General features: G+C 44.2%; 1 protein-coding gene across 2 annotated transcripts in view; it reads left to right on the top strand.

Moving 5' to 3' along the window:
- YTHDF1 (YTH N6-methyladenosine RNA binding protein F1) overlaps positions 1–15,762 on the top strand; it is a 284,714-nt gene extending 268,952 nt beyond the window's left edge. For both annotated transcript variants that reach the window (XM_069650782.1, XM_069650781.1), the window contains exon 5: positions 11,171–15,762. In XM_069650782.1, coding sequence (XP_069506883.1) covers positions 11,171–11,197 — 27 coding nt within the window. In that variant the 3' untranslated portion in view covers positions 11,198–15,762. The remainder of the gene's footprint in view (positions 1–11,170) is intronic.
- Positions 15,763–17,017: the final 1,255 nt, after the last annotated feature.

Below are 17,017 nucleotides of genomic sequence, written 5' to 3'. Positions count from 1 at the left end.
GCCATTACTTCAGATGTGTGGGTTCTGAAGATCATAGCCCACGGCTACGGTCTTCCTTTTCCGGCAGAGGCCTCACGACAATCCACCAGGAAATCTCTCTTTGAAAAATCCAGATCCGCTCCTTGCACAGGAAATACAATCCCTGCTAGAGAAAGGCGCCATAGAACTGGTGCCCGTAGCGGAGAGAAACAAGGGATGATATTCCCCTTACTTTTTGATTTCCAAGAAGGATGGGGGATTGAGACCCATCAAGGACTTGCACGGTTTGAACATGCTCCTCAGGAAGGACAAGTTCAAGATGGTTACTCTTTTTCAAGTCCTCCAGGCCCTTCAACTCTGCAGGACTGGTTGGTGTCTCTCGACCTCAAGGACGCTTACTTTCATGTGCCGATCCATCCAAAGCAAAAGAAGTACCTGAGGTTCGTGGTTGGCGACTCGCACTTTCACTTTTGGGTCCCGCCGTTCGGATTGACCTCCGCCTCGAGGGTCTTCACCAAGCTCATGGTGGTGGTGGTGGCAGCATATCCCAGGAAAGTGGGGATTCAAGTCTACCCGGACGATTGGTGACCAGGGCACGCTCTCCCGAGCAAGTCCTGGATCATCTGTCCATAACCTGCCACTCCCTTCACAGGCTGGGCTTCTCCCTCAACTTAAAGAAGTCCCACTTGACGCCAACTCAGTGGCTCCAGTACATCGGAGCAGTGCTCGACACGTCCCTGGGGCAGTTTCCCCCCTCCCCAGGTGAGGGCTCATCACATTCAGCAGATGGTGCACAAGTTTCAACATGCCCAGAGTCTCCTGGCAGGTTTGGAGTGAATAAGTCGAATTCAAAAAAGTCTAATACAAAAATGTCGGAAAAAAAGTCTGTTTTTCCAGCCCCCTGTTTATTTTTACTAGCTAAAGCCAAAAAAACATACAATTGACTTATTTTCCCCACATTTTTGGATTTGACTTTTTGCATTCGACATTATGACTGGCTACCCTCCTGGCGTTCGAGTTCTTGAGGTTGCTCGGCCTCATGGCATCCTGCATTCTTCTGGTGCCAGAGGCCAGGATGCGGATGAGATCTCTGCAATGGCCTCTCAAGATGCAGTGGTCACAGTCCTCCGGCAGGATGTCGGACCTCGTTCAGGTGCTGCCCTCGGTCGCCCAGGACCTTCTGTGGTGGGCCGTCGAAGGCAATCTGATGAGGGGGACTCCATTTTGGCTACCCTGGCCAGAGGTGATGATCGTTACGGGGGCATCCCTCACGGATGGGGAGCTCATGCCAACGAGTTGACAGTCAGCAGTCAGCAGTCGTTGGTCTCCGTCAGAGTCCAGACTCCATATCAATCTGTTGGAGCTGAGGGCCGTCAGGCTTGCCCTGAAGGCTTTTCTGCCGACTGTGCGAGGGAAGAATGTCCTGATTCTGACGGATAACACAGTGGCCATGCACTACCTCAACAAAAAGGGGGTGGGGTCAGGGTCACTTCCTCTGTGCAGGGAGGCGATGCAGCTCTGGTTCTGGGCCACCCAGCAGGAAATTCCGATCTCAGCAGTTCATCTGGCCGAAGACAAACGAGATGGCGGACGCTCTGAGCAGGCAGAGTGCGATCTCTCTCGATTTGGGAGCTGGCTCAGGAGATTCTCCTGGAGATCTTCACCCTTTGGGGGACCCCACAAGTGGATCTATTCGCCTCCAGTGTCAACAGGAAGTGCGAAAGGTTCTGCTCGCGGGAATTTCCTCCAAGAGGAGCCTTAGAAGACTCGTTTGTGGTGGAGTGGTCCTTCCCACTGCTCAACGAGTTTCCTCCAGTCCCCGTCATCCCGCAAGTGCTGCAGAGGTTACGGAGGTTCGGTTCCCGGATGATCCTCATTGCTCTGGCATGGGCCCAGAGAACGTGGTACCCGGACTTTCTCGACTTGTCCTTCTGCCCTCCACGCCGTCTTCCCTACCGAGACGATCTGCTCTCACGGGCGGGGGGTCAGGTTCTCCATCCAGAGGTCAGATCCCTCAACCTTCACGCTTGGCATCTGAAAGGTTGAGGGATAAGGATTGGTCTCCCATGAGGACGTGATGGAGGTGTTGCTTTCGGCCAGGCGGCCTGCAACAAAGTCTGTGTACCGTTAGAGAAAGTTCTGCGACTGGTGCAGGGTTAAGAATGTGGATCCTTTTTCATGTGACATTCCTGTGGTTCTGTCTTTTTTTTTTTTTTGCTTTCGTTAGCCCACAAGGGCCTGCAAGTGGGTACCATTAAAGGTTACCTGGCAGCGCTCTCCATATTTAAGCGCTCGTCTCAGGAGTGTTATTTCAAAATTCCTTTCATTTCTCAGTTTCTGAAAGGGCTCACTAATGTGTTCCCACCATCACCTTTCCAGGTGCCCGGTTGGGATTTGAAACTGGTTCTCAAATTCCTAATGGGTGCTCCATTTGAGCCTTTACATTCTTGTCCTTTGAGACTGTTAACCCTTAAAACTGTGTTTTTAGTTGTGGTCACTCCGCTCGCAGAGTGAGTGAGTTGCAGGCACTTTCTGTTAAGCCACCCTTCACGGTGTTTTCATAAGGACAGGGTTGTTCTTAGAGTTTGTCCTTCCTTTCTTCCGAAAGTTGTCTCGGAATTTCATTTAAGCCAGAAGGTCATTCTTCCGGCATTTCATCCTCCTCCGCATCCTGGTAAGGAAGAGTAGAGGGTCCATAGGTTGGATCCTACGAGAGCTTTAAGTTTGTACATTTCACGCATGTCCGGGTCAGAGTTGACGATTAAGGCGCTATATAAATAACATATCATTATCATTACTAGGGGGGATGGCTGCCTCTACTGCCCTGCAGAGGGGTGTTCTTATTCGTAACATCTGTGAAGCATCCACTTGGGCTTTGGTCCATACTTTTGTACGACAGTACTTCCTTGACTCTATCTATGGGCAGGATCTGGGCTTTGACAAGGCGGTCCTGTACTCTATTTGATTGGGCATTCTAAATTTCTATATTCTAAATTCTTTTCCCTCCTCCATACGTTGGTACTGCTTTGGGAGTCTGTCATAGATATGAAATACGTCAGAGGACCCAATCCCCTCGAAGAACGAGTTACTCTCTTACCTGGTAACGTTCTTTCGATGGGATGGCCCGACGTATTCCATATCGCTCCCTCCCTATCTGCCCCACTACAGAATTTCTTATGCGATTGCAGCTTAAGTTTCCGCAACGCTTTCTGTACTCATTCTGGCAGAATATTAGTGCCACACGTTCTGGGGGAAAAAACTACAACTGAGGCTATGGGCGCCGTGCGTCCCACTAATAACATCCGGTGACATTGGCTCGACGGAGGCCCTCGGAACGCGTATCGACATCATTGATGCAGGACGCAGACGCCCAAAGATTTTCCGAAGCAGCACAGCTGTGGTGATTACCTGTCATAGATATGGAATACGTCGTCGGACCATCCCATCGAAAGAACGTTACCAGGTAAGAGTAACTTGTTCATCTGAGCGAATGACGGGTAATGGTGCCAGGGATTCATTCACATGTAATCTTCCTTTCTGATTGGCTGATCATGCTACTAATCGCTCTTCTGTTAAATCATTAGTCTTTCATACTACACCATCACCACCATATTAGTCTGAAAGTCTGAGCCTTTGCATGTAGAGGTGAATTGTGACTGAGTGCTAGTGCTAGCAGCACATGGGCTGCAGTGTCACGGGGGCGAGGAATGGGGGGGGGGGGGTGTGGCCATAAAGAGCAGGAAAGAGCGAAGAGTGGGAACAGTCAGGGAGACTAAAAAAATGTAATCGTAACTCCCAACATGTAGGGAAATTAAAACATAAGGCTGAGTTGAAAGTGATCAGTGGGATGAATGCATAGTTATTAGTGTTTTGACCAGAAGAAAATACAGTGATGGCAAGGAACGAAAGCTTTGCTTTTTGGCCAGCAGAACTGGTGTACTCTAGGTTTCCTAGGAGTGTAAAGAGCTACTAACCAGATCAACCTATTGGTAATCCCTTGTCTTGATGGCTAGAGGGAGTTCTGGTAAATTGGAGCCCCTCTGATTGAGATGTCGGACAGGAATTAGCTGTGTGCAGAATGAGCGCTGTGGATCATAAAATGGAGAGTATGACAAAAGGATTGCTTTACTCAGAGTAATAACCTAAGAGAAATACCTCGACCCATGGCAGCGGATGACAGAAAATATATAAATATGCTGCGATGACGGATAAGGAAAATATTCACCCTCAAACAAAAGTAACTAAATAAGGACTCAACAATCAATAGTAATAGAAAAACAACTAACAGAAATGATTCAGGTAACTGACTAACTTAGAGAAGCTTCATCAATTGATATTACTGCTAAACATAATCAAGGCGCAGCCCAAAAAATAACTTCGCAAAAACACGCGTCTTCCCAGAATGAAATAACTTCACCCAATTTGGTTGGCTCTCTTAATTCAAACAAAAGTGGAAAATCAAAACAGGAGGCAAAATACAAAAATAAGTAACTAGTCAAACTGGACAAATAACTATTCTGACTATACCAAATGGAATAGCAGTCCAGAATAAACTGACATTTAATATATTAGAAAGTTTCTCCATATTTGAACAGAAGAACTCAATAAGGAAAGAGGAAACTAAAGGGGACAAACAACAATTACAGAAAAATAATCGAAAGGGTAATCCTAACCCAAAAGGGTTCAGAAGAGGGTGTGCTTGCATTCTTAAGGAATCTGACTTTGCCATCTCACTTACCAACTCAGTCCAAAATCGGAGAAGAGACTGATGAATGGTAAGCATCAAATAAACTCTCAAGTGAAGAACTTGAAGGCTACAAAACTAATGGACGAAGAAATAATTGAGTTGCTCATCAACTTACCAACATATGAGCATGAATGTCGGAGATATGAGTGTCAAAGCTGCTTCTATAGGGCCCATTGAATCACTATATGTGGTGGATGAATACGAGTCGGGTCTAACAACAAAAACATAAGTGGATTGTTTATCCGTAGAAGACATTTCGGATAACAAAATGGAATTCTCCAATGTTTCATGCCAGTCTGTCATATCCATCTGTACAAACTATACTACAGAAAACTCATTAACATCGTATAAGGCTCCAGTATCTAATGAACAAAATAGATCTACTCAAAAAGGCACCTACCAGCCCACTGATCATCCCCATATCTTGTCGTGTTTGTTTGGGCAACCCCTACTCTTGTACACTAGCCAATCCCAGCTCTTGAAGGTGTCCATCCCTCTCTGCCAAGCTGCTATGGAGAGACTGTCTAGTTTCATCCAGTTTTCCACTATGACCCCCCCTTTGCTATTATGCAGGCTGTATTTAAAAATATCTTGCCACATATGTGAGCCGCCATATGCCCAATAGCGTGTTTTCAGGCTCCACCTGCACTGGGCTCTCCAGTGCCACTTCAATCTCCCTCGGCCCTTCAGTCCAGAACCTCCTGTACTTTTAGGGCAGTCCCATAAAATATGGAAGAACGTGTATGCAACATTTGGGGCATCGGTCTCCTCCCCCGCCCCTCTTCCCACCTTGCACGACCTGTCCTTTGAGTAGTAGACCCTGTGTTGGTATTTAAATTTAATCCGTTGCAGTCTAGTTGCTATGGCAATCTCCCAGGGGTGTTGCAGTGCTTCCTTCCATTCCGTTTCATCTATGTCCCTTTCCCATATGCCTTTCAGTGCCTACAACTGATGCGCTGCACGGGAGGCCCACAGCCCCGTAAAAGGTTGACCACTGGTTAATTTCGATCTCCCTGTCCAGAACATTCCTTTCTGTGGGGGTAGCCTTTGGAATTCCCTCCCCAGTGCTCTAATATGACGTGAGAGTGTGTCTGAGCGCTAAGTATTTAACATAGTCCTGTCTGCCCACTCCGCACTACTCATCTCTTGGAAGGTTGGTAGGCCCTGGGGTTTCAGCATGTCCCCCACCATCATAACTCCTTTAATTTTCCACTTCCCTGCCCACCTCAGGTTTTCTATCTCTTTTGTTTGTTCTTCCAAAGTCTGGCCTCCATCTTAAGATGTTTGCCCCATCCCAGTTGCCTGTGTGCTTGGGTCCACACCTTCCCGACGACCAATGTAGTAGCGGGCACCCATGTAGGCTGCAGTCTTCCATACAGGAGTTTTCCCCACCCGCTTCTTCCGAGAAGCGATAGTTCCACGTCTACCAGATTGTCCTTGCCATTCCGATATACCCATTGGTTCAAGAAGGTACTCTTGACCTTAGTTGTCAGTCAATACCTAGATGCCATCTAGGCTGCTCGTCTCCCGCATCCCATGGCACATTTTGTACCCTGTTGCCTTGTATGTTCTCATCGACTTGTGCAAAGCTCTGTTGCTTCTTAGCTAGGTTTGCTCTATATAAAACCAAAAATAAAGAAATACAACAAACCACCTTTATCCATGTATTAATTGCGAACACAAACCAGTGGGGAATCTGACCCACCAACCAGGGCACTTAATGAAACCGTTCCTGCCAAAGGCTAACTATAGAAAGAGGGGTTCCATGTGTTAAAATTGCGGCAAAAAGGCTGTGGTTTTGCTGCCGCAATCCATGTAAAGGATGTGGGGGACACCCTGGAACCCCCAGTCCCCTTAAATGGTGTAAAGGGGTACACCTTTAACGGGTCTAACCACAGCATTTTTGCTGCAGTTTTACCACTGCATACCGAAAGGGTTAGTCTCCTGCCAGCATGGGTATTATGGTGTTCCAAAGTGTCTGTGGTGTAGCAGAGAGGAGTCGAAGCTTAAGGTGGCCAAGCGAAATAGCCACATATTGATAGAGCACGGTTTGGGTAGGCCAAGAGAGCCACATTGTAGAACAGATGAGGTCTTGAGGAAAGTCTTGGGAAGTCTGGATGGACTGGGAACCAAAAGGACATTCCTGGATTTGTTTTTCAGAGTGGCCCATATTTCTGTATGCAAGAAAGTCCAACAACCCCTCGCATTAGGGTCTTTGTGGGTTGTACTAGGACATTTGGTTAAAATGAGCCTAAATAGTGAATTTTAAAACGCCTTTTGACGCCATATAGGAATTTAAAGTAGTTAATCCGAACAATAAAATTACAGCGTTTGTTAAAGTGAGGAATACCATACTGGAGACTTGTTCACTTCAAATGTATGTTTGGGTGAGGAGAGCTGGAGGGGAGGTAGAAAGAGGAGCAGAAAACCAGGGCACCCACACAAAAGGCCTATGGTGCAGAGGCACACCATAAAATATCCAGAGTTCTCTGTAGACCAGGCCGCCACTGTGTAAAGACTACTGGGATGCTTGTGCCAATGGCTGGCAGGCTTTGTAAAGGTAAAGCTCGACAGTGGCCTGCTGGGGTTTTAGCCCAGATTCTGGAGCTAATCTAAAAACCATCAGTACTAATTGGTGTTCATTCGCAGAGAAAACCCTTGGGTGGGGATAATACTGCAGACTGACACAAATCTAGTTTGAAAGAAATAATACTTTACAGAAGGAAGGTACAGGTTTTGCCTCAGTAAAGCATTGAGACCTTGGGGGGCAAAGGAAGGGTGGGGGATGGCGAGGGCGCTAACAGGACTTGTTGCGGTGGGCGTTTGTTCAGGCTAAAGAGGGTCCGAAGGAATAAGAGACGGAAGTGTTTGGATGGTCTTCCAAGTTTAAGTTGAGGACTGAGCTATTTAAGGTACTCTGCTGGGTATGGTCATTTTAAACCTTTTGAAGTCTCATAGGGACTGGACATTGAACTTAGGCACTTGGTACTCTTTGGCTGTGTCCTCCCACACCCATTCGGTCACTGTTGTCTTAAAAACTCTGTTTGATTTGATTCCTTGGGTCTCACTTTGTTTCCACAAAGTACATACTTCGGTGTAATATACTTTGTGGGTATTGCTTTGAAAATATTTCTAATTTGATATGTATTGGTGGGGTATGGTGTAAAAAGGGGGTGGGGTGTGTAGGGTGGGGGAGTGTTAATGAAGCGGGGCAAAAGTCAATTTTGAAGTAATTTAATGATTAAATGGCATGGAACAGTTCCATGTACACTAGTGTTCCGCAAACCCTTTCATATACTTACCAAATAAAGGTGTTGACATGCATGTTATTTAATTTAAAACGCATATTAAGTGCTCGGAGGCATAAGGCTGCACAATGAACAGGAAGAACACAAAGACAGCAAACCTACAACGAAATGTGGAGACTCTTGGTTAGCGGATAAGTATGTAACTCACCAAGGGGCATTACTTGAACATGTGGGTCTTTAGTTTCTTTTTGAACACTTCTCCTGATTCGATCCCCCCATGATCTGGTGGAATTGAGTTCCATGCTGTGGGTGCTGCTGCAAAAAAAGCATTTTTACAGACCATAGTCCATTTGGTCCTGGGTACCATCAAAAGATTGGTGTCATTAGATCTTAAGGATCTTTATCTGAGGTTTTCTCCTCAGTATTCTTTTTGTTTTGTTATCCATCCTGTGACTGTTCTGTATGTGAAGCCAAAAGGCCTTGTACTGCTTTTGATGGGCAAAAACCTAGGCGACCAAAAGGGCACAGCACAGAACATGCAGAATACAGAAGGCAGTGAGAGTCCTCAGACCGCTCTCAGCTTTTCTTGTGTCCCAATACCTCGGATGTAGTGCTACTTCTCAAACTCAAATATGAATGTCTTCAAGAACCAAAAACAATGCATGAAATGAGCGATTTTTCCAAGCGGGCATTCTCTTTTTTCCAATTTTTTTAAAAACTTTATTTACAATTTAAATGCAACAAAACATGAAATGCCAGCAAAATATATACAAATTATATATGCAATCATATAACATCACATCAATATCCCCCACCCTCCCCAATATTTACACAGCTCACATCATATAATATACAAATATCAGGTTCAGTACATCGCTAGAAATTTCCCCAAATCTTCATAAACAACCCAGATTTGCCTGGTTTCCAATGCAGAATCCTGTCAATATCCGCTAGGTTGTGCATTTCATTCAACCACAATTCCTTCTCCAACGTTATATCAGATTTCCAATTCCTAAGGATTATTTTTTTTCCCATTAAAGCACCCCTAAATAACCATTTATTTTGCCATTGAGTGAGCTCCTCCAAGGTTGCATAATTTCCCAAAATCAGCGTTTCAAAATCCAATCTAATTTGTTCATTCAATACCTTCTCCCAAATCACACCTATATCACTCCAAAATCATCGTACCTTCCTGCAATCCCACATCATATGTTCCAATGTACCATTTTCATGATCACACGCCCAACATTCCAGATCATCCTTCAAACCTCTCTTCCATAATCGCTCCGGGGTCCAATAATACCCTATTTAGAATCTTAATTTGTCTTGTTCTTTCAGTCAAACCCAGGAAACAGAGTCTGACATTCGCACGTATCCTTGTCCATGTCTCCACTGTTATCAGTGCCAATCCTTCTACTCCACTCATCTCTCAGCATATCATTACCTTTATATTCATTTACAATCTGTACACTCGGCTAGCTAGGCGCCTCTCTCCCACCAATGATTTCCTTGTAAGAAAATCCAGATCTACCGTAGCCTGAGAATCAATTTCACCAATAGCAATCTTTAATTTCCTGTAATCTGAAATTCTAAAATTGTCAATTGTTGTAAATCTCTAGAACTCACCCAATTAATCTCTTTGAGCAAATCTCCAATCGGCTGACACCTCCCAAGAACCAATCTGGCCAGAATAACGTTTTATTTTCTAATTTAATAGGGGGATTCAACCATATTGAAGCATCAGGATTTTTGTATGCGTCCACACCCAATAATCCAGCTAATTTCGTCCATGAGCTTCTCAAACAGGCCGTTAGCGGATTCTTCATACTCCTTGCTCCCGATTCCGTAGTTAATAATGCCCTTGGTGATAATGGGCCATTTTAACTAGCCTCTGCCGTAACCCATTGATCAAGCGTCCAGCAATAAAATCACAAATAAATGCAAGATGATAGGCCCTAAAATTAGGTACTCCTAATCCACCTTTCTTCAAAGCTAATTGTAATTTCCATAGTCTTAATATTGGGGGCTTTTTATCCCACAAAAATCCCTGGATAAGTCTGTCCAACTCATTCCAATATTGATTTTCCATATTTAGTGGGAGCATGCTCAAGATGTAATTTATCTTGGGGGTTGAAACCATCTTTAAAGCATTAACCTTCCCTAATAGTGAAAGATTCAATAAACCCCATCTCTCTAAATCATTTTTAAGAGTCATACTGATCGTATTCATGTTTTCCTTCACCAACTCACTGATTTGCGGAGTAATCCAGATCGCAAGGTATAGCATCTTATCCGGGCACCATCTGAACCCTAGATCAGTTCCAAATCGTTTAATACAACAAGGTACTAGGGCCTTTGTCCCTACCTCTGACTTTGTCCAATTTATTTTATAGCCTGAGAAATCATGAAACCTTGCCACGATCTCCATGAGAGTTGGCAAAGACTTTTCCAAGTCCCGAAGAACCAAAAGGATGTCATCTGCAACAGCCATAGTTTTTGTTGAAACCCCCAACATGACACTCCTTGTATATCGGGGACATTTCTAATAACTGCTGCCAGCAATTGGATCGCAATAACAAACAGTGGGGAAAGAGGACACCCTTGTCTTGTCCCTCTCTCCAGCTTGAATGGATCCGAACGTCTTCCATTCGTGTTGACATCAGCTGTCGGATCTGAGTGTAGTAGTTGAATCCACGATCTATATATACTTCATCCCAAATCCCATTTTTTTTTTTTCAAGGACTAAAAAGAGGAAATTCCAATCCACTCGATTGAATGCCTTCTCTGCATCCAATGCAAAAACAGCAGCACCGTCTAAAGGATCAGATGCCTTAGCAATCGTATGGAACAGCCTCCTAATGTTACTTGATGTCTTTCTACCTTTCACAAAACCCGTTTGGTTCTCATTAATCAAGTTTGGAAGAAGATTCTCTAGTCTAATCTATGTAGTGAGGAAGGCAGGAAAGAGGGGAGGTTTGGCACTGGCAGAACAGAAGGAGACCGAACTAGAATGCGAATGGGAGTTCATTGCTGAGACCATTGGGACGAGAGGGCTTTTAGGGGGAGTGAAAGCCAGTGTGCGTGAGTCGGTAGATGAGAGCAAAGGAACCCCAATGTCAGAGATGCTTTATATGATTAAGTGTCAGAAGCTGTTCTGCCTAATCTGACTGCTGGTTTTTTTTGTTTATATTTGCAGGAACGCCAGACTCGAAGCAAACCCTAAGATGAACCCTAATAACTGTGCGTTTTGTAATCGGGACTGATCTTAATTTCAACTCGAGGGAGTCAAAGTAAGAAACTAGAAAAAGACGATAAAAAATAACTATAAAAAAGCTGATGCTGCTTTCTGGCCTCAGGAGATGTCAGGCCCTGGGCCCCATCATAACGTCCAAGCGGGTGAGAAAGGAAGTCGCACCAATCTCCACAAACCTTTCTCTCTTTTGATTTCGATCCCTGGTGCATGTGGGTTTGTCAGCCTGTGTTCACCCCGTCCATAGTGATGTTTCTGCTGCAGTCCTGAGGTACGCCATGGTTCAGTGGACAGTTTGGTCGTCCTGGACCTATTGGGTCTGTGTTGAATGCAGTATACCCAGCTCTACAGGGGTTCCATAAAGGGGGCATAAACCACCTCCGTTACCAAGCTAGACCTTCAAAATCCAGCTGCTTGCTTTCGGCTGTTGAGCAGAAACGTTGTTGATGGCCCAATCCTTCTGACCTGCAGACATCTGTGAAGAGATGGAGAAGAGTTACTCAGAAAGGAAGGTGGTTTGCATTTTAGCTGGTCATAAAATGAAAATCGGATGCCGATCTTCCCTTCAGAATTTCTGCAGCATGCGACTCCTTTTCGGACCTTATGGAAACAGCACTTGTTGGGTGAATTCTACACTATGTTGGGGGTCTTCTACCCGCCTCTACACTGATTCAGGGGCAGCGGGCTGACGAGGTCCATATCATCTGCTTGCCCTCTCGTACTGCATATTTTCCATGTTTTTGAATAAGTGGACTTTCGTTTGCTTTCCCAATGTTTTTACTCACTTTAATATTTGTTCAGTTCTTTACCACCTGTTTTCTGTTTAATCTTCACATCCTGCAGTCCTCATTTCTGGGCTTCTTGCTGAACTCGCTTTGCATGCTTGCTAATCTTTTTTTTGCACTCATGCTTTTGCATGTCCGAGCTTTTCTTCCTGCAGCTATGGCATTGCTCATCTGCTCTCGTCTCTTTCCTTCTCTGCTCCTTTTCCTGCAGTGCCTGCCTTCGGCTCCCTATTCCTATATTCTTGCTGTTCCCTATTGCTCTTTTCTTTCTGCATCCCCCTTGTGTTTGTAGTTTCTCTGTTCTTCCTCGTGGTAGTTCTTTCTGCCTTTATATCTGTATTGGTTTCAGCATAATCAGGACTTTATCCGCTGCAGCAATTTTCCACATCGCTGTTTTCATTTCGTTTTGAATACCCCACTATGTTCTGCGGTGTCTTTGGGATAGGTGGAGAAAGCATGACTTTGTAGGAAAAGCCACACCCCAGTTTAATAGAGGGACACGCTGCTCTCGGCATCCTTCAGATTGTGTTTAATCTTGGAGCTGTTAATTGAACTATTTCATTACGTTTTTCCCAAGGATGTTTTAGTTCGATGTGTAAACAATCGTTTTTAACTGTCACTTTTTCCATCATTGATGCGAGTCTGCTCCACACCCCTTTAATGTTGGCCAGTGGGCTAACAGTCCTTCCTTGTACTTTTCCGTTTTTAGAAAACAATTTTTCTGCTTCACTATTTTGCACTTTGAAATCAAGTTTGAATTATTTTGTGCGATTTACATCACTTGCTGCCCTATCTGTTTACATTTTATTGTATGATTGTGGACGTAAGTGGTCCACAGCCCACTTCTATGTGCCCCCCCAACCCCACTCCCTATCTGTCGTAGTTTCCAGACACATTGCTTTCCTTTGCTCATGTTCGACATCTGGTGTTCTTGGTTATCAGGTAAGAGGGGTGGGTAACACCCTGTGTTAAACTGCTGTTTAGCAAAGTGTGCCTCATTTTGTTTGAATGTGTGCTTGTTAGGCTGCAGATGGGGTCCTTTAAAATGCCTTGAACATTTGCAGAAGAGAGCTCAACACAGTTCATTCTCAGCCTAGGCTCTGGCACAGACCTGGGCACCAGGGGTTTTTTACAATTGCAGAGTAGATGAAATCCTCCACTGCCCATGATCTGGAAGCCACCACCACCCTCAATCCATCTGGGACAGAGCTGGGTTTAAACATCCCATGATCTGATGCATATCTAGAGTTTTGCTCGAAGCTAGGCAATACGATTTCACCCCAGGGCTTGGCAAGTCTGTTACTAGCCCAGATCTGTGTTCTTCAGTTTTGAAGAATCTAATGGCTATTTTCTGTTGTTGGCAGCGTGTCTGTTAAACCTTCCACGTTATGGCACTTTAAGCAGTTTCGTTTTTCAAACGTCCGGCAGAATTTCAAAAGTGCAACCCAGTGGCACTTCATTGTGCAATTGACTTGACAAGCTGTCTGAGTGACATTAATAAACGGACAGGTACTGGCCCCTGCTCTAAGTCGATCTGCTTTTTTGTGTCCAGAAATGCACAGGAGTTGGTTGGGGCCTGCATTGTGTGCACACTTGCCGTAAAGCTGTTTATCAGGACATATTTGCATTGCTATTTTTGGCTTACCATATCTTTTGCAGTTGGGTCTTGCTATATGTTCACGCTACTTTATTTTAAGGATTTGGTAGTGCTAAGGAAACCACCGTTTATGCTTCATTAATGTTTCCCACTAGTGATGTTCGGATAGGTTTGTGCATATTGGCACAGTTCGTCAAACAGGCTTTGAATTGGCATGCATGCTGCTTAAATAAGTGGAGCATAAACTGGTAGACTGCACGTCCACAGTAATCTTCCATTTAATAGCTTTTTTCAAATCGAATCCTGGAAATTCTGTATGGCAGGAACGTTTAAGCAGTCACCGTGTGGTACAGTTGCATTGGTGCAGTGTTCTTTAGTCTTTTGGATCCTATACTGAAATTGTGTTTGGTGGTGTCAGTTATTTTGCCCTTTTCCCATTAATACTTCTCTCACTGGTGAGGCTCCCATCCCTGCACCACAGATGCCCCCGTCTCCCTGCATGTGGATAATGGCGGATTGGTGGTTTTGACCATCACCAATTGTCACTTGTTTGCAGTACTCCATCTGCTTGCAGCTCCATCACAGGCTGAGGTCGACACATGCATCAAAGGGAGAGACCTATTTACCACCAGGCAATGTGCTATGCTGTACCTTTTATGGAGTTCTACCCAAAATTGTAAAGCTATTAAGCTGTCCCTTCCTTTTTCTTTTTCACTCTTCTGATTTTAGAAAACCATACTTTTTCAACATCTCGAAGGTCTGTGTATATGGGGAAGGATGGTGAGAAACGCTTAGCCTCTTCATTCGAAACCTAGAATATAGTGCTAAAATCTGACTCTAAGCCCCTAACCTCAGGTATCTGTTGAGCTTTCGAACTTTGGTTATTCTGGGTGCGAACAGGGAGGTGGTTTCCACGGAAATGAGCAACCTAGTGCAGAAGAGTTTTGAAAAGGCATTCCCATGGGTATAGCGAAGTCAAGGATCTTAACAACTTTTCATTTCAGGAGTGCCTTAAAATGCTGATGATGAAAATTGATCTTTTTGATTGTGCTTTCACCACGTGTCTGAGGCAGTGAAGTAGATTGAGGCCGTATTTTCCTTAAAAGAACCTCCTGCTTTCTCCTGGTTTCTGAAAGACCAATGTCCTTGTTGCCCTCCTATGTAGATCCCTTTCCGGAGCATGATTGTTGCGGACATCCTCCTTAAACCCACCTCCTTTCTTCAGCTGATGTTTATTAGTGTGGTGCTTTACTAATGCAGGTATTCTGTGTGTTGGGTAGGAAGTCACATGTGTTGGTTGATTTTGTTTGAAGTTTCAGGTCCTTTTTTTTAATTTTCTTTTACCACCTGCAATTTACATGGCCTCTGTTTTCCCCATCAGCTATGCTATTTGGAATCACTCATGACATTTTCGTGGTTTAAAAATCCTTTCTCCCCACCATTTTAATATGATGTTGAGCTTTAATGTAGGAAAAAAGGACACTTATGATGGATTATACCACTGAATGTACTTTCTTAAATGAGATGCACCTATCCATGGCGTGTGTGTGTGTGTAATTCCCCCTCTCCGCTGGATGAGTAAAAAGCCAAAATTGCTGCTCTGACAAAATGAACTGAACCCACTGCCCTCCTGAAATCGTACGCAGGGCGGGCACAACTTGGACGCATGGAAATCTGGTGCTCCTGCCTGTGACTGCGACCCACGGAAGTCTGCACGTGTTTTATCGTAGAGAACCTTTTACTATATTAGAAAAAAATCTTCGGAACACTATTTACTCGACAAGGACCTTGGATATAAATCAACAAAGTTTAAGCTTCTCTTTTAGACTTGTATCTTTAGAGCGTATTCTGTCTCCGGACTGTTGTTGCCTGTGACCAGGCCTGGACGATGATGTTCGATGTTGGATGAACTGTTCTTTCCTCTAGGAGAATACAAGCCTTAATAAACATTACCTATTTAGCAAACTTTCCCAAAATGTATCTTGTTGGTCTTTTGCACATGCTCCCATGGAGTCACATTGTCTGACTGTTTGACTCCCATCTTTCTGACACTTTGGTGTTGGAGACCCGATTGGTCTTGTCGGCATTGCTTGTGTAGAACAAAGTAATATCCAAATCCTTCCCAAAATAAAAACTACATCTTGGCTCTCCATCTATCTACAGGTCGGAATGGGTAATTATTCCAGGTAAATTACGTTGTATGTGCTAAAGTCTATGTTGGGGTGTATGTGTGTCTCTTCCCCCCTCTATTACAAGATCTCTGGAGATTACTTTGCGAGTGTGACACATTGAATTCTTTAAAATAGTGCTAGGTTAGTTCTCTAGATGTCACTGCCATCATATATGTCTAATAACAAGAACCTAACTTGTCAACTCTTTCCATCCTTGTTAAGGATTTAGCTTGGTTTTTTAATTTGTGGTGTTTCAACTTTAGATTTTTGGTGCTTTTTATTTTTTTCTAGCATTACGATTTTAAGACATGCTTACTCTGTTAACATGACAGCGTTTAAAGAAATGTCTGCAGTTTGCAATATAAAACAATGTAATGCTTCTTACCAAAATATTGCTGGGTTATAATATGATTTCTTGGTGCGCCAGATGTTCCCAATGGATTACCAGCATAGGTCCAACCTGCTTGAATGCTGACCTGTTTAACGCACACTTTTTCGAAAGCTTGAAGGATGGAGTACTGATGAACAGCGAAGCCATTGCATGCTTATTCCCGTTTTCTAATACAATGGTCTCCTGAATGCTTTCCTCCATTCAAATGGTTCCTATCTAATCTGAAGGAGGGTGGGTGCTAGAACCGTGAGTCTTACATTATATGCACCATTTTGAATACGCCTGTCTTACTCTGTACTGTCACAGACCATTGTGTAAGCACTGGTATTTGACATATGCAAAATCCTCAGAGGCAGGATACTGACCTCATAGCCAGCGTGGAACAGGCATTCTTCGCAAATAGTCCAGCCTTGGTTGGGCTTCAACTATTTGCCAAGCATATATTGCCACTCCAGTTGGTTTGCAACATCGTAAAGCTGGCTAACGCCAAGTCGGAAGGTTCCCATTCCTCACCACAAACCCCAAAGTATCTAAAATCTGTAATTTCTGCATTATTCCACGTTCGATATGATTCTGTGATAAAGATCTGGTATATCATGAGATTTTATGACCAATTAAGTTTCCTGCTTGTTCAATCTACATATTTTATTTTGCTGTGAACCATTTTCTTGGGAGGGGATGTCTTGCAAAATTATGTGCTCATGTTGCAATGCTTTGTGTAAACGTGTGCTTCCAGAGACCGTGTGGCCTTTTGGTGCCTCTGGTCATTTATAATAGACCCACGTTTTGTTTTCTGTCCTCTTGCCCTCATTCCCCTTCCACAACTGCTTTAGGTGTGTTGTGAAATGC

This window comes from Ambystoma mexicanum, chromosome 3p (assembly GCF_040938575.1).
Source record: "Ambystoma mexicanum isolate Mex_15411 chromosome 3p, UKY_AmexF1_1, whole genome shotgun sequence".
In the NCBI taxonomy this organism is placed as follows: Eukaryota; Metazoa; Chordata; class Amphibia; order Caudata; family Ambystomatidae; genus Ambystoma; species Ambystoma mexicanum.
This window is presented reverse-complemented; position numbering and strand designations above follow the sequence as displayed.